We start from the raw sequence: 18803 nt of genomic DNA on the forward strand, positions 1-18803 counted from the left end.
TTCCTCACAAGCACAAGCACAAGCACTGCACTGCAATAAAATGCAATAAAATAAAATTGAATAAAATAAACCCTCACTGTATAAGGACTTGATCATTTCCTCTCTTTAGTGGTCAGTCGTCTCCTGCCCCGTGCTGACCGTCCTGCAGCGTTATGTGGGGTAATTGTGGGGCCGGTGGGGGTAATTGGCCCTCACAGACAGCAGGGGAGGTTTAATTTCCTTGAGTGGCGTTCTGAGGGACTCTTTGTGTGACTGAGAGCTCTGCTTTGTTTGTGCTGCAAAAACTAATTAAAGCATTTGTTGAGCCGTGAGACAGAACGAATGACAGAGCAAAGAAGCTCAAAGAAACTCAGATCATGAGGACTATATGGGAGCTTGATGGCATGAGGAAAACTTATCTGGCTTTATATTCTTTCCCTTCATGAACCATTACTCACGGGCCAAACATTCAAAGCAATGAACTTTCATTTCTGGAGAAAAAGGGTTTTACTCACACTTTGTGGTCAACTTATTCTGAGCATCATACATTTGATTTATGACATCCCACATGCAGCGTCTCTGGATTCAATAAGCTGCTGTGATACTGAAACACAAGCGCTTTCAGGCCAAACCTCACAACATGGCATTTGGCTGAACATAAAGATGTTTTCTTACAATTATTATTGTTTTTTACACAAACCGTGAATATTTCAGTATTTTCTGTATCCGCAGCATGCAGGTTTTTGGTCGTTTAGATGGTTGCAGATATGTTTTTAATATATTGGAAACAGATGCATCATGAATAAATGTGAAGGAATCTCATGAAAACATCTGCAGGTCATTTCAACCCAAAATGACAAGAAACACAAAATTATATATTTTTATAAAGAGAATTAAGCTAATTTAATAATAAGCTTAATATATTTTTTCTTTTGATTTTAGGGTGAAATAGGAAACAAATAAATTTTTGTGAAACAAATAAACATAAACAATGTAAAACTCTACTGCTTTGCACAACCACATATGGTGGTTTCAATGCTTAACTAAATTACTGTATATGCTTTAAGTTTGACTTTTACTGTAATCAGTTCATAGAAATCTGCCCACTGATCTTATTTCCACAATTATTTAGGATTTTACTTCAAAAATTGATATTGCATGCATAATGTCTTTCTTAAAATTTTTATTCTGTTTTTAAAATCTGCTTATAATATTCAGAGGCGAAAGAACTTTAAATCGATCCGTCCAAATAAAAAATAAATAAAACCATCACATGAATGAGAAGACTTAATTTATTCATAAATGACTCGCTTCATGGTCTACCTCCATTCAGCAAAACCAGTGAAACACAACATTGTCTCATAATTTAAAACATAAATTAGATTTTATGTAAATAGGAAATTAAATAAAACAATGTCAAGCGACAGGACCAATAATGAAATAAAAGAAAACGGTTCACTGTACACCAGATTGCCTCTTTGCAGCCGAAACTGAAGATTACGTCCTGATCAGTTCTATCAAAGTAATGAGTCCTCAAGAAAGCGTTCAGGATTTAAAAGATAAAAGAAATCAATTTGAATTAAATAAAAACAGGACAAAATGTGCATCGATCGGAAGCCCAAATATCAGATGCTCTGCTGACAGAAACATAACGCTGGGCTTCAAAAACAGCCGGCCCTAAAAGTTGTCAAAAAGAAGGAATCTAAAACAAAGAATAAGAAATAATTCAGTAATAATTTGTAGACATTAAAACATTTAAAAATACTCCCCAAAATGTAGGCTTCTCCAGACAAACGTGTCTGAAGTTCTTTGTACACTACCAGTTAAAGGTTTTTGAACAGTAAGGTTTTTAATGTTTTTAAAGAAGTCTCTTCTGCTCACCAAGCCTGCATTTATTTGATCCAAAGTACAGCAAAAAGAGCAAAATTTGTAAATATTTTTACTATTTAAAATATCTGTTTTCTATGTGAATATCTGTTAAACTGTAATTTATTTTTGTGATGCACAGCTGTATTTTCAGCATCATTACTCCAGTCTTCAGTGTCACATGATCTTCAGAAATCATTCCAATATTCTAATTTGCTGCTCAAGAAACATTTATTATTATTCTTATTATGTTGAAAACAGCTGAGTAGAATTTTTTCAGGTTTCGTTGATGAATAGAAAGTTCAGAAGAACATAATTTATCTGAAATAGAGATCTTTTGTAACACTATAAATGTCTTTATCATCACTTTTGATCAATTTAAAGCATCCTTGATAAATAAAAGTATTAATTTCTATAATTTCTTTCCCCCCAAAAAGAAAATTATACTGGCTTCAAGCTTTTGAATGGAACAGTGTATAATGTTACAAAAGCTTTTTATTTCAGATAAATGCTGATCTTTGGATCTTTCTATTCATCAAAGAATCATGTACTCAACTGTTTTAAATAGTGATAATAATACTACTACTACTAATAATAATCAGAAATGTTTCTTGAGCAGCAAATCAGAATATTAGAATGATTTCTGAAGATCATGTGACTCTGAAGACTGGAGTAATGATGCTGAAAATACAGCTTTGATCAGAGAAATAAATTACAGTTTAACTGATATTCACACAGAAAACAGTTATTTTAAATAGTAAAAATATTTCAAAATTTTACTGTTTTTGCTGTACTTTGGATCAAATAAATGCAGGCTTGGTGAGCAGAAGAGACTTCTTTAAAAACATGAAATATCTTACTTTTCAAAAAACTTTTGTCTGCTAGTGTAATTCATTTCTCCCAGTCTAGAAAATGTTCATGATACGCTGCTCTCCGTGGAGCACATTCGACTAGTTCCTAAAAACAGATTGCATAATAAAACACAGGATATCATTTCATATGCAGCTTAGCATCAATGCAACAGTAGCTCCACTTGTCAGAGTCTTCATCCGATTCCTCACACAGCGCTTTTATATCTCCAGCAGCCTGCTGCTGCCGTCCACACCGTTCCCCGTGCTGCTCTTTTCGTCTCCGCCAACCGCCGGGTCCTGCATGCCACCGGCGGGCCCCTGAGGAGCCACTTTACCGGAATCCGCTGGCTCCTCGGTTCCTCTGGGCTCCGCCTCCTCTTCCGGACCCTTCGCTTGCAGGCTGGCTTCCGTGTGGGTTTTCTGATGTTTGCTGAGATGGTCGCTCCTCGTGAAGCGCTTATTGCACAGGAGACAAGTGAACTTCTTTTCTCGAGTGTGGGTGCGGACGTGGCGCTCCAGCTCGTCGGAGCGAGTGAAGCGCTTCCCGCAGAAGAGCCAGTTGCAGACGAAGGGTCGCTCGCCTGTGTGCCAACGCAGGTGGGCTTTGAGGTGCGAAGCCTTGCCATAAACCTTCCCACAGCCGGGAATGTGGCAGCTGTGGACGGGTTTCTTGCGCAGGGATGCAGCCGAGGCGCCAAGCCTCTCCAACTCTTGGCAATTTGGGCAAACGCAAGAAGACCTTCCGGTTGTAGATCCGCTGGTGTATCCGGGAGATCCCCGAGCCGGTTTGAGCCCCATTGAATTGTCCAGGATTCCAGAAGTTGGGACGGGTTTGGGCTTGTACATGTCCTGAGGGAGCATGTGCTGTGAGGATTGGAGCGAGCTCAAGCCTACAGACGGATATGGCGCCGGATTTAAAGGTGTAAAATCATTAGTGTAACTAGGCATCTGGGAATTGAGGGATGCTTGAGGAGCGACGGGTTGGAGGCTCTCGGGTTGAGGTTGTCCAGCGCTTAGCCAGTTTGAGTTGGTATGGACATCCCACCAAGAAGATGTTGCGTTCGCAGGAGCAGCCGTGATTCCAGGATGGATGCCCTTGTACCAGGAGCCATAGGGATGCGTCATGTCCAAGTAGGTGTTGACGCTGGTCAGGCAGTCCGCTGTGGCTTTAGTCCCCATGAGCGAAGGGTCCTGAGAGGCACTGGAAGTTTGGAAACTGGAGAACGGGTTGTATTCGGAGCCGTACGCTCCCGTGGGAGCAGGAGGAGGACTGCCGGTCGGAGTGAGCAAACCCCCGGCGGAGCTAAAGGAGCCGCTGTAAGAGTCCACGACGCCCTCATTGCCTCGCACATTATTCTTAGGGCTCTGGAGTTCAGAGGTCATGCTGTAGGCTTTCTTGATGGGTACCGTGCTTCCCGCTTTACCGGGCGTGGCGGAGTCTCGGACTGGACTGGTGTTTCCAAACTTGTTGCAGGTTGCGGTTAGCATAGCCAAGGGACTGGATCCATAACGTGTTTCCTCCTGAGAAGACAATAAGAGATCAGAACGCAATCTATGTTGCTTCGAATACAGCCAAACCAAAAATTATTCAGACACCAGATATTTTTTTTATTAGTGGGTGCAGGACACTATAGTTCATTTATGTAAGTGAGGATAGTAAAATAAAGTGAGATGTGATATATTATACCCAAAAATTCTTCATACAGTGGACTACCACCAAAATATTCAGACACTTTGACCTGACTATGTTTTGCTTAAGTGTTTTTCTTTAATTGCTAATGCGACCTTTTTACACCACAGACTGAACTAAATGAAGCATTGCTTGGTAATTGGTTGACCTGAATTGGTTTGATCTAATTGTGTACTTAAATTTAACAGCTGAATCATTTTTGGTTGATTGTAATCCATTACATACCTTTCTATCAAAGGTATCTGACATTATCAAGATGAATTAGTTATTCTCATATTTTATTAACATTTTCTAAACTATAGCGAATAAACTGTGATAATGTGAGAAATGTTGAAGGTGTCTGGATTTTGGTTCGACTGTAGCCATCATGATGTTCTCTAGCATAAAAGAGAGGTCGTGCAAACATCCTTCCTGTGCTATTAGTCTAGACAGAAATATGCACCAGCATTGACAACACAATAATTACTGTCACCACACATGGAGTTCCTGTTTAACATGTTTACATCTCTATAGTGACCATCCGTCTGTGAAAAACAGGCAACAATATGATATTGTTTGGAAGAACAAACAATAGTTTGGTTTAGAATACTCTAATTGTGTTGTCAATCAATGTGTCAACTGTGCATTTGAACAAATGCACAAGAATAAAACATTTAGAAATCAAAGATGGTCAATTATTTCCCATATACTCACACTCACACTGATCCAAGCACGAAGTATTTAACATGCTTTATGCCAGTGCATGAGCACAGCCACAGAAAAACACATGGTAACCATGTTTACAGTCAACAATGAGTAATTCAAGATTGAAGGACAAAATGTTCTCCGTTTAGATGTTAAATTAAAAAGCAGATTGGCATTTTAGGATTCCCACAACCCTAACTTAAGATGTTAAGTCCCAACATCACCTGGACTTTGCTTCATTTGGAAAGGCAGTGGTCTACCCTATTTTCCATTGGGAAGCAGAGGCGGACAAAGTACTCAACTCCATTACTTGAGTGAAAGTACAGATGCTGCTGGTCAAACATTACTCCATTACACTTCAAAACATGCTGGGAAATCTCTTCATGCAGCCCTACAAGAGTGATTACTGATAAACTGTCTGAAAAAAAGAAAGTCAAGTTTTAGGAAGTGATGATAAATGAATGAGTAAGGCGCAGTGTGTGTGATGATATTTCCCGCCGAGTGTGTGCGGTTCATCTTGGCAAAGGTTTTGCTCTCGTTTCCAGGTTAATTGCTCTCCATTACCGCGTGGAGCTTAAATTTGTTGCCTACATCCAAAACCATTGCAGCAAGAGCTGTATGTCCTAGTAATAGGACAAATAATTCAGTGTCTAGGCTGGACTATCTGGTAATACGTTTGAACGCTTTTTGATTGTGTTGCAACAATCCCTGCACTCTTAACAATGAAGGTTCCTCAGTGGTTCTTAGGTTTAGTAAAGCACCTTTAAATCTTACTTTTTTGCTCTACAAAGTTCATTATGGGTTATTCACATTAGAGTATTGGTGTCTAGTTTCTTAAACACCATCAAGGTTTCTAAAGGACTACAGAATACAAAGTTTTTAAAGAACTTTCACAGGCTCTTCAATGAATGCAAAACCCTAGTTTTAACTGTGAATTTAAGTGCATAGTCTTCCTGACAACATGGACTGAATTTAAGTGTTTTCTTTATATTTTTAATCACATAGTTCATGCAATTATATCTAAATTTGGTTATTTTCATTCTACTTTAAATGTCATACACAAGCTATCCAATAACTTTTACTGAGTGACCAGAATCAGAAGAAAGCCTATGCAAACCAATAATGCACAAAATTCAAAATATGCGTGCTTGACGCTTATAAATATTTAGAGATCCGATATAAAACCAGACTGAAAACATACGCAGGTCTGAGATCAGACTGTTTTTTCCATACCTCCAGAATCGACGCGGCCATCCCGGAGGAAGCAGTCCTGTGATCGTGCGCTAAATATATTCGCTCCGAACTTTAGCGTAAGTAACGAGTAACCATAGAAACAGCAGCGCGATCGCGAACTACTTTAGTAGACTACTAGTTATTACCAAAGTCTGTAGTCTTTGTTATTACATTACTACTTATCACATTATTATAGGCTATATTTACACCTCGAATATGCCATAAAAACCCTGTTTTGATTAAAATGTATTTACGATATTGACGATTTTCGCAGTCAACTGGGCAATAAAATCACTGATAGATTCTTTTTTTTTTTTTAAATCAACTAGCCTACTTTGAAAATAGTAGCTCAGAATTCTCACATTTGATCGGGAACAGTTATCACAAGGGCAACTATAAGTTTTACAAAATGCACAAATGCTCGTTTTCTCTATCAGTGGTTTTGCAGGTTTCTAAAACATACACTCTAAAAAATGCTGGGTTAAATACAACCCAGTGCTTTGTATTTAACCCAGCATTTTTTAGAGTGTACTAGGCTACACTAGAAGAATTCTTTGGTTTCATAAAATGCATTTATTACACATTGGCCAAAACTATCTATCTATCTATCTATCTATCTATCTATCTATCTATCTATCTATCTATCTATCTATCTATCTATCTATCTATCTATCTATCTATCTATCTATCTATCTATCTATCTATCTATCTATCTATCTATCTATCTATCTATCTATCTATCTATCTATCTATCTATCTATCTATCTATCTATCTATCTATCTATCTATCTATCTATCTATCTATCTATCTATCTATCTATCTATCTATCTATCTATCTATCTATCTATCTATCTATCTATCTATCTATCTATCTATCTATCTATCTATCTATCTATCTATCTATCTATCTATCTATCTATCTATCTATCTATCTATCTATCTATCTATCTATCTATCTATCTATCACTAAACTCATGTCAATATGCAATTTTTACTTCATATGCAAATGTTGTATTGTGTGCATCCAATGCCAGTGCATTCATGCATTTGGTGCCGTATAGTCACATTGTAGAAAAAACGGGCTTGATTGGTGCTTATGATCAAAAATTGTAATGATTTTCCTATGTAAATATATGGATGGGAGTAGTGCGAGGATGTGTCCATTTAAAACTTTTTAGAAAAATGAATAGCTAAAATCAGTAAACTAGCTGATTCCCATCTTATATCAGACATGCAAATAAAGATTTTCCCCATAAGCAGTTCTGAGAACTAAATGTTTTCGCACATTACTCTAAGCATAGATAAAATAATTTTGTAAAATGATGCAAAAATGGCATTCCTGATCATATTTTATCACAAGAGTTGAAGAATACATTTCAATAACAATGTCAATCAAATCAAGTGAATCATACAGAGTCCTGTTATTAAAGTGGTGTTGGTGGTTTCAAAGACTGTAATGAACAGTCTAGATGCAGAGCAGAAAGTATAAGTACTGTTATTCTGCCAATTTAAAGGCCAAAACTAAATCTCAGCTAATCGGACTAAGAGAAACAACACAATCTGATTTTATGCAGTTTCTTATGAGAAATAACAGCAAAGTGATTGTAAACTAAATCAAAACAAAAGCACGCACATCTCTGGAAAAACTCCCCAACAGGATGCTCGACAAAAAAATTTATCATGAAAATAGAAAAACGTTTTTATGTGATAGTCTGTTATTACAATTTTTGTATCTTTGGAGCCCAGGTGTGCCGACTTTTTTCTATTTTCGTAATCAACCCTTAAAAACAATTAAAAAGGCAAAATGATGTCTTCTGTGTTCCGAAACCTCAAAAAATGTGCAAAATTAATAATTTTTTACTCAAGTGCATGAAAGTCAAAGATGCTTTTAACAGCCTTGCCTATAAACTTTATTTGCAATTTGTTTATTTTCTTGATTTTGACTAGATCTTCACTCAGAAATGCACAACTGAAATACCCTTTTGCTCTCTTTCCTAATTTTTCCATATTTCAGTTCAGTGTTCATGCACCGCACAGAAGTTGTCCGCTCTTAAGAGCCTCGCTCTGGCTTACAGACATCCATCAAGTGAATAAACAGTTGGAACGGCTTTCCGACAGCCCATCTTGGTTTTGAGTGTCCTTGTGGGTGTTGCTTTTTTTCCAAAATGAGGGGAGAGAAGATTAAAATTGTTTTCAAAAATAAACATGTAATTTCATTCTTTATTTTCTCCCTCAATTACAAGGCATGGTCAGAGCAAGCTTGTAGTTTGAGAGAGTTTGGCCCTTACAGTAACACACAGACTATATTTAGCAGTCTGCTCTTCAACTGACCCTGCGTCTCTACCTTGCAGAGCACAAAATGAAATACACACATACACAATCATGCAACACATTAATTTCTGCAATCATAGTATTGAACTGCACTGGCTAATTAGATTGGTGCCATAGGGGGCACTGTTATTTCTAACGACATGAATCACGTTGCTGTCAGAAACATTGCAGTAAAGACCACACAGTGATTTATTGGCAGATTTAAATGTTAGATTAGGTCATTTTTGGAGCTCTTAGCAGCCGTAATCCACAGTCCTACTTTGGTGGAAGTCATGCTGGTACGAGATAGGAAAACCATTTAAAGACCCATTGAAATCAGTTTTGTGGCTTTTAAACAAGACTACTAACTAAACAGTGACATTTAGCAGGTATATACACATTTAAAATGCACAGTTTCTTCCAGTAAATCATTTAAAAATACAGATGACATTGATGAAATACATCAACATAGCAAAGAAAAATATGCTCATCAAGCGATTTTGGGGTCATTTTATCAATATACCACACACTGTAATTGGAGGAGGTTGAGTGAGTGTTGAAAAGTGAAGAATCATTTTCCAAACACTAATGCATGTGCAATTGCAAATTGCTGGGATGGCCTAATAAATTTTCGCTGATGCATTTATCTGGAGTCTCGTCTGCTCGTCTGCTCATCTGATCTCTTGACTTTCCTTCTCAAATGAATGGAAACATATGCAAAGTCATGAGTTACTAAAACTGTGATGCAACTGAAGAATTGAATGATTCATCGAAGAAGAAATGTAGATCTGTAACGTGGCCGCCAGGCTGGTCAATTTTTATCATATACTGCATTACAAATAAACATACAATAAAAATGAACACAAATCAGCCTTGTGCATTTTGAATGTAGTTAATATTAAATAACAGTACAGTGCATTAGTGCCGCCCACTTTTTCAGTGGCACTGCTTTCTGGAAGTATTTTTCCCATTAATTTTTCCCATAGGGATTCATAAAAAGTCTTCATTAAAGCAATATAAGCCATGAATCAAACCAACCAGCTACGAGGAGAATGACAATATTACAAACTTTGACTTGAAGCAAAAAGTCTATGAAAATTGGATAAAAAGACAATGGTGCAAGACTGTGTACCTAGTGGATTTAATTAGGGAAAGAACTACAACTACAATCCCATGAAGCATTGCAAAAGATATAATCAGAGTAAAAAATGTATTAATAAATGTATAAATAGTAAAACTATTCATTTAAAGTTGTTTATTGTATGCATTTAAACCATGCATTATACACACACACACACACACACACACACACACAAATATTTAACTTGGAAGTGTAAGGAGACCGATTCGCTTACCCATTTACGGTGGGCGGAGCTTTGCTCGCTGCAACTCTATGATTGGTGGAATCTTCTCTACAGCATCATGGGTAATGTAGTTTTTCACCGCAAATTCTGCTATTAAACAATTATGTTAAAAATAAGTTGAATTAAAGCAAACAGATGGTTTCAACAAAGGCATATACAATTGATTAACAACCCCGGAGCTCACAACAGGTCTGCCTTTAACGGTTTATCAGTTAGCATTAAAAATCAATTTCCATATGGAGAAAACGAATGGAGTTTTTCTGTTGTGCTCTATCTATAGCAATTACGTAATCAACAGAATCTCACATTCATCTCCTCTAGAGTTTTGGAAGAGATCTCAACAACGGCTTAAACTCAGATTTGTCAAGTCTGCAATCAAATGATCTCATTATGAACTCAAACATTTCTCGTCAAATGATCTAAGCTGCTCCACATTTATTTTATAGCTTTATACACTTACTGGATGACACTACATACTTTTATTTCTTTCAAGGAATTTAAGGAGCAAAATCTGAGACAAAGTTGATACTTGAATGAAACATGAGATGTACCTATTTGTGTACATATAGGACACAAACATGATCATCAGAATGAAAAACTAAGGTTCAAATGGGTGTGCCTTTACTAAATTTACTGAACACGCAAAGATATAAACTGTGGAGCGCGGTGCCACATGTGGAGGCTTCACGCAGTTTGAGGGAACTGCCTTCCCAATGATTTGCATGTGGTTTCCCCATTTGGCCTAATAGCTTTCCTATTTCCCTTTGAAATCCCACACCCTGAACAGGCTAAAATTGAAAGGAGAGGTGCAGCAGTGGCGTAAAAAGAGCTGCTGGATGTAAGTAGTTTATTGGGATATCACTCCGAGGAGCTGTAAATGCTTGATCCCCACTAACAGCTTCCTTCAAAGTGGCGCAAAAGCAATCTATAATTAGAGATTTAGAAGCAAACTGAAGGAAAACATTTTGTGTTTTTTATCTTTTCTATTTTTGCGTTTTACATTGAAATGTCTTCCTCTCTGGGCGAGGTAATGGCTTGTAAAAAGCACTGTTGATTATTGTGTTAATGAAGGGCGTGTGTGAGCTATAAAGTGGTTTCAATATACATTGGTGTAAATCAGCGGTTCTCCGCCAGTTCAGATTCGAGATCCAGATTTTACGTTGGGCATCACATGTTGGTTGGTTAGTTGGTGTTTTTTAACGCCATGCCAGCTTCCTTGGCTATTTTCATGGCAAGTAATAAATTGAAATACTATAAAAGATCAATTTAAAAACATAAATAAAGTTTGCTTTGAATAAAAACTCTAATGTAAACCTAAAAATAAAAATTTAATTCAGATGTTAAAAATTTCTTCAAGTGTGGACATCAAATGATGAGCAAAAACAGTTGTTTTATGGCCTTAAATTAATTAGTATTTTTGCATTTAACGTTGTTTCTTTTTTACCTGTTGAATGTGATCCAACAGTCAAATGGGCTTAAATTTATTAGTATTTTTTGCATTAAATATTTTTTTTCTTTTCACCTGTTGACCGTGATCCAATATTAAAATGGCCTTAAATTTATTAGTATTTTTTTGCATTTAATATTTAGTTTACTTTGACCTGTTAACCCATGATCCAATAGTAAAATGGCCCTAAACTTTACTTTATTAGTATTTTTGCTTTTACCCTTGTTTCTTTTTACCTGTTCACTGTGAACAAACAGTAAAATGGTCTTAAATGTATTAGTATTTTTTTGCATTTAATATTTTGTTTATTTTTACCTGTTGACCCTGTTTAAATAGTAAAATGGCGTTATATTAGTATTTTTTTGCATTTTAAAATAGTTTCTGTTCACCAGTTGACCATGATCCAATAGATTTCAGTATTTTTTTGCATTTAACATTTTTTCTTTTTACCTGTTGACGGTGATCCAATCAGAACAAGCTTGTCATCAATTTTTGGGTCATAATAAAGCAGCACTTGAGAATCACTTATGTATGTTTCAGCGTACGTAACATTCACCAAGCAGTACTTCACAAATGCCATGGATTTGAATGCTTTCCAAACAGGTACCCTTACAAATCAAATGTACTTTTTTGGAGCTCCGTTCCTTTTTACATCCATTTAGAGTCAATGCAACCCAAGACGGCACCATTAGCTGAAATATCAGCATTTTTGGCCAGTTTATAGATATTAAATATACGAACTAAGGGTCTTTTAGCATAACTCACTTTGGACAAGTTTTACAGTTTTGGGTTTTTAAGGGCTATATGCTTTCATCATTAGTCTCCGTATCAGAGTACCGAGGATTTCATTGTGGTTAAATGGGAATCAATGGAATAATTCTCCCTGAATTCCTCCCGGAGCCCGGACCCTCAGCGAATTAAACTTCTTAATAACGCTGCCACGCAAGGAAAAAGTGAAATGATTAGACGTGTGTGAGTGGCTTTGGAGATGGAAATGTGGTAAGAGGGAGATACAGGGTCAGGGACAAACTCACCTCACAGCGAGATGGTTTTTTCCAGACCGTGTGGTCACAGAAACAGGAATCTCTATGGAAAAAGAAGTGAGAAAGACCATCAGATGGGGGAAAAAAGGGAAAAGCTTAATATCATCTACAATAGACTTTTCTGCAATAAAAAACAGCTTTGGTTCTGCTTCATGCAGGTCATTAACTGAAGACAGTGAAATCCTCATGAATTGGATGTCAAACTGTGTGGGGCCTGAAGGAGCCAGTATGATCATAACAAAGAGGCCAATTTTATGAATTACTGGTTACTCAGCACTCTAGACTATACTAAACATGGCACCGAGTTACCACTAGTGCTGCCATCTGCCCCCGTGAGCTCCACCACAAGTGTCCTCCACAAATCATCAGTTTAACAGAGTTTAACATCACTCATGAAGCGCTCTCAAAACACAGGAGCAATGAAGACGTTTTAAAACAAGAATTCAGAAAGCAGGCTACGCATCGCATGGAAGGAGATAAAGATGAGAATATGGGGGAAGCTCATGAAACCTGTCAAGAACGTGTTATGTTTCAACCCAAAATCAAAATAAAATTAGAAATTATATTTTGCATAAAGAAAAGAAAACGCATTATGACTTCCTTTACGATTTTCATTACAATTAAGCACATTTGTGACCCTGGACCACAAAAGCAGTCTTAAGTCGCTGGGGTATATTTGTAGCAATAGCCAACAATACATTGTATGGGTCAAAATTATACATTTCTCTTTTATGCCAAAAATAATTAGGATATTAAGTAAAGATCATGTTCCATGAAGATATTTTGTAAATTTCCTACCGTAAATATATCAAAACTTAATTTTTGATTAGTAATATGCATTGCTAAGAACTTCATTTGAACAACTTTAAAGATGATTTTCTCAATATTTAGATTTTTTTTGCACCCTCAGATTCCAGATTTTCAAATATTGTCCTATCCTAACAAACCACACATCAATGGAAAGCTTATTTATTCAGCTTTCAGATGAGGCATAAATCTCAATTTCTTATGACTGGTTTTGTGCTCCAGGGTCACATTTTACCCCAAAATGTTCATAACCACATTTAAATTGACATGAAATAAATGCTGTATTATTTATATTGTAAAATATTTATAAACCAGTTTATAGTATTTGAATTTTCAAGCTAATTGTAATAAAAAGTGATACAGTAATTTGAAACAACACTAACTGTAATTAGAATTAAAAGACCTGGATGCACTGAAGAAATGAGAATTGGGAAGGAAATTGTTAAATGTGCTTAACCCATCATGTTATGGAAAATAAAATGTATTATTTATTTTCTGCACATTTTCATGAGATTCAGTCATATAGAAAGAGTGTGAGCAAGCAGTCCATGTAAAAGTAAGCACATTTTACCCCAAAATCATTACAAATTGTATTACTATTAAGCACATTTTACCCCCAAAATGTATGGAAGCCTGTTTCTGCCAAGGAATAAAAAAAAACTAAAAAGGTAACTGTGACTTTTTATTTCAATAGTCTGACTTTGTTTCATGCAATTCTGAGAAAAAAAACCACACTAGATATAAACTTGCAATTCTGAGAAGAAAAGTAAGAGATATAAACTAGCAATTGTAATAAAAAAGTCAGAATGTTGAGATAAAAAGTTATAATAAAATTTTTTATTGGCAGAAACGAAAAAACAGAACTGTGAGATACTCAGAAACAAAGTCAGAATTTTGAAATAAAAAGTTGCAATTACTTGTTCAATTTTTTATTCCATGTTGGAAACAGGCTTCAATAAAAAATGTTTATAACCACAATGCAAAACATATATCCTTCTTATTACTGTAATATGAAATAAATGCTGTTATTTACATTATAAAGTAATTTCAAACCATTTTATAGTATTTTCAAGTTAACTGAATCAACATTCAGAATAATGAGAATTAAAACGTCCGGATACATTGCATCAACGAGAATATGGAAGGAAATCATTAAATGTGCTTAACTTTCATGAAAGAAATATTGTGAAAATCTCACTAGCCCCTCATTTTATGGAAAATTAAATTTTGTATTTACTTTCTGCACGTTTCAGCCATATAGAAAGAGCGCGAGCGAGCGGCCCGTGTAAAAATAAGCACATTTTACCTAAAGAGGGCCCTTCCTTTAAACACCAAAACAAAACACAGCAGGTCAGAAACCCACAGCAGATGCTCGAGGAGATCTCGGACCCCCCAACGCTGCACCCACACCCTGCAGCTAAAGCATAGCGACGGTGGTGAAATAAGAAAACACTGAACTCTGAAGCTCTTTCCACCTCCTCACCGTATGGCCGTTCCGTCTCACTCATGCGCTCAGGAGCGCTATAAATGTCAAGACCACCATCAGAAACTGACATTGGATGTTTAGGTCAAGGACGGTTTGGGTTTGTCGTCCCAGACTCGAGCGGAGGAAGTGATTGTAAACAGACTTTCCCAGATGTGCATGTGAACGGCATGCATGCGGATGCTCGGAGCGAGCGAATGCCACACAGTCTGGGCTCCAAAATAAAGCTGAATGCTTTGACTTCCACCGGCTGGGGCGAGCGGTCTCAGAGCCGCTCTAAATCCGGAGGCCTGGCTTGAAGTAACATGCTGTCCCCCCACAGAGAGCGAGCGCGGTGGGTGTGGCCCCTGAGGAGATGGTTTTTGAGGGGGCCCCTCCCGATCGCTGAGCTGCATGCCAGCGCCCAAGGGCTCCAGTCTGCCTGACCAAAACCACCGCGAGCTACCCACGCCACGTTACACGGGCCAGCTTGGTGAACGACGCCCCCTACTGGAGCTGCAGGAACGGACAGATGCACCTCTGCACATCCCTCCACCTGCAAGGTACAAAACATGCGCATGCAAGCTGAATTTTCACTGTTCTGTCTGATTCTCAAATGTTTTATGCATATTTCCAACCAAAACAGTCATAACCACAAAGCCACATGTTTGGGAATTTGGGAATAAAGTGTTAAATGTGCCACCAGTTGTCTGCGTTCTAAACAAACACGATGCAATGAGCTTCAAGTAAACACTTTGCAGTCGAATTAAGCATATTTTACCTCAAAATCATCTACATTTTTATTACAATTAAGCAAAATTTACCACAAAATTACTACAATTTTTATTGCACATTTTACTTCAATTTTCAAAACCACAATGCAAAAACATGTATTCTTGTTACTGTAATATGATTATTTATATTGTGAAGTGTTTACAAAAAAAGTTGCATTTACATGTTATCTGAAATAAAGAGTGATACATTACTTTGAATCAACATTGAGAATAAAGAGAAGGTCTGGATGCATTGCAGAAATGACAGTTTGGAAGGAAAAATATAACCGAAACTAACAAAAATTAAATTTCATATTTATGTTCTGCACATTTTCATTAGATTCAGCCATAAGGCGTGTGAGTCGTTCATGTAAAAATAAGCCCACTTTACCTCAATATCATTACATTTTCTTACTATTAAGCACATTTTACCACAAAATGTAGGGAAAACATTTTTGCCATGGACTAGAAAAATAAAAATGGTCATTTCTTATTTTCTGGACATATAGAAAGAGCGTGAGTGAGCGTCCACAAAGTCACATTATCATTACTGCACTACAAAAGAAATACTGTATTATTTTATTTTAATTGTAAAGTATTTACAGGCAGTTTCGCATAAAAGTGATCCAGTGATTTTAAGAATAAGAAGAATGAGAATAATGAGAATTACGTGTACAATGTCTGGATGCATTAGAGTCATTTGGAAGGAAATTGTTCAATGTACCACCAGCTGTCTGCATCTCAACACAACACAACTTTTAAAATATGAACAGATTTAGAAACACTTGGTGTCATACATTTGGTCATACATTGAAAAACTAGGCATCGCATGCTAAATGACCGAAGATCACACACTTCCAGACTTTTAAGTTGTTATGAACACGACAAAATAACACAGAAACGTGTTGCATTGCTACAGCAGAAGATGCATAAAACATGAAAACAATATGTGTTCTAAAATCGGCTCAGAGTAGCAAACCTGTCTAATATCCTCAAACTGGACAGAATCATAGTATGAAGTGAAAAAATCAGAGTCTGTGACCATTATATACTACACTTTCCAAAAGTGGGGCTTCACAGCGATGCTATAAAAAAACCATTCTGGGTTCCCCAAACAACCTTTATGTGCAAAGAAACAATTTTCTTAGTGATAACAACATTTCAATAATCAGAAGAACCTGTTTCCACTATTAAGAACCTTTTGTGCACTGAAAAGGTTGCATGGATGAACTTTATTTTTAAAAGTGTACGTGATTTTCTGTGAAATCCAACAACTCAGACCACCTGTAATTGGCAGACAGGCTCTGGTTTTCATCATCTAGCATTGATTTGTCCAGACCGCAAAACGGGACAAAAGCAATGTAGTGTATCCCAGCCTTAAATCGTTTGTTCACAATAAAAATTACATGATACAGCCAATCAGAACGTGCTTGGTATTTAAATACGCCATTAAATGCATCAAACCCATCTAGGTCATTTATTGCTAAAGTGGACAAGATGAGCATTCAACAGATATTTACATTTAAAACATATAGTCTTTCTTTTCCAGGAAAACAGACCAAAATACTGATGACATAATCTTGCACTCTAAAAAATGCTGGGTTGTTGTAACCCAACTTTGGGTCAAATATGGACTAACCCAACTGTTGGGTTAAATTTTTCAATTACATTTTTAACCCAAAAGTTGGGTTAGTCCATATTTGACCCAAAGTTGGGTTAAAACAACCCAGCATTGTTTAGAGTGTGCATACAGGGCTTACAGTACACGACTGGTTAGCACAAATTTTGTTGTAAATCTAAAATTTAACTATAGAGATTGGTTATCACTTGTGCTTTATTGCATGTGGTTACTGTAAATTTTTAAACTCAATCAGACTGTGTTTCACCAATAAAAAGTAAAGATTTTTTTAAAACACGTTACTCCCACCACAAGGCCTTCAAAATGGTTTTGTCTTGAACTTTATGTATTTTCTTTTAGAAAAATGTGGACTACACACAGTATTTTACACACAACCAAGGGAACCCTTGCTGTATTTTTCTTGTCTCCTCTAACGTCTGCCTGGAGTTTAACGTCTCTAGCGATACCACGCTAACCACTCAAGCCAAACTCAGGGCTGGATTTCTGCTACAGGGTTTCCATCAGGGGATCTCAGCATTGCTTTAGCATTCAGCAGGAACAACACAAATTACACTCACTTACTGGCTTACAACCACAGAGCATATAAGATGACCACATTTCTGACTTAAAGGTCCCATATTGTCAAAACAGAAATTTCCTGGCTTTTTTCATGATAACTGAGGTCTAGGTGCTGTGTAACTACCATATAAGTTTCAAAACAGTCAATCCACAGTAAAATGCACACAGCCTGCATAAAGTAGCTGTGATTTTTCATGAGCCGTTGTGACTTCCGTAAAACGGTGACGTCAGAACTACTCAGTCCCCACCCCGAGCACCGCCCACCGTCCCACTCTCCTTTTGCCAATCCCCCAGACTACATCGCTTCCATGCCATTGCTGAGCAACAACAACACGGAAACGTAGAGAAAATGCTGTTCAGTCTGGATGTCAGGAAACTACATCATTGCACAGTAGGGCTGTGACGGTCGCCATGACAACCGCGTCAACCGTTGTCTATTGCCGCCGGCGGTAGTGCACGTGACGTCACACACTCTATAACAAGCATAATACAAAGTTTTGTATATAAGTGTAATAATAGTAACAGTTGCAAATTGTTTTATTTAGACTATAAGTCTATGCTAATTCACAAATGACCTCAAACGCCATACACGGCGTTTGATCCTTTAGATTGGCAGGTTTGAGCGCAGGAAAATACAGTACAGAATACAGAAACCAAATACTACATCGCCAATCTGGAATCATTTCCATTCATGTCACCCATCCGCATTTGTACAAGTGTCTTCAAGTTCACGTGATCGCAAACGCTCGGCTGGTCAGGTTTGTATTTACTGCATTCGGTGTTTGAAAAACAAAAACAAAAACATGAATTACCATTCTGAAACATTCTGTCGTAAGCGTGTTTGAGGAGGTGGTTGGTTGTCTCCTGTCGTCGCCGATTCGGGGTCTGAGTTCGGCTCAAACATGTAAGGCCGGACAACATTTCCCTCAGCAGTGACCATCATTACCGGTGTTTCTATTGACCTTACTTGTGAGTATCACCAATCCACAGCAGGCTACAGCATACATGTCCCTGGTTGGCCTGGCCGTGCGTCACTCAGAAAACAACAGGCCAATCAGAAGAGAGGCTCATGAATATTAATTAGACAGGCCAAAAT

At 37.2% G+C, this 18803-nt stretch overlaps 1 protein-coding gene across 1 annotated transcript; it reads right to left on the reverse strand.

Annotated features, from left to right (window-relative positions):
- Positions 1–2878: 2878 nt before the first annotated feature.
- LOC107665986 (transcription factor Sp7-like) lies at positions 2879–15153 on the reverse strand. The gene is made up of 4 exons (XM_016457078.1): positions 14904–15153; positions 12604–12682; positions 12460–12511; positions 2879–4217 (listed from the first exon to the last, which is right to left on the reverse strand). Exons 1-4 carry the CDS (start codon positions 15151–15153, stop codon positions 2916–2918), a joined length of 1683 nt encoding a protein of 560 aa, XP_016312564.1. The 3' UTR covers positions 2879–2915.
- Between the last annotated feature and the right edge of the window lie 3650 nt (positions 15154–18803).

The sequence above is a fragment of the Sinocyclocheilus anshuiensis genome, unplaced genomic scaffold (genome assembly GCF_001515605.1).
Source record: "Sinocyclocheilus anshuiensis isolate Anshui unplaced genomic scaffold, SAMN03320099.WGS_v1.1 scaffold447, whole genome shotgun sequence".
Classification (NCBI taxonomy): Eukaryota; Metazoa; Chordata; class Actinopteri; order Cypriniformes; family Cyprinidae; genus Sinocyclocheilus; species Sinocyclocheilus anshuiensis.

What these genes read in the sequence shown, in the direction of transcription:
- LOC107665986 (XM_016457078.1), bottom strand. Translation starts at nt 15,153, where the DNA reads ATGCAGCTCAGCGATCGGGAGGGGCCCCCTCAAAAACCATCTCCTCAG. An exon ending in TCACATGCACATCTGGGAAA is followed by an intron (nt 12,683 to 14,903) that starts GTCTGTTTACAA and finishes TGGCTCCTTCAG; the next exon opens with GCCCCACACAGTTTGACATC. An exon ending in CATGAAGCAGAACCAAAGCT is followed by an intron (nt 12,512 to 12,603) that starts GTTTTTTATTGC and finishes CTTTTTCCATAG; the next exon opens with AGATTCCTGTTTCTGTGACC.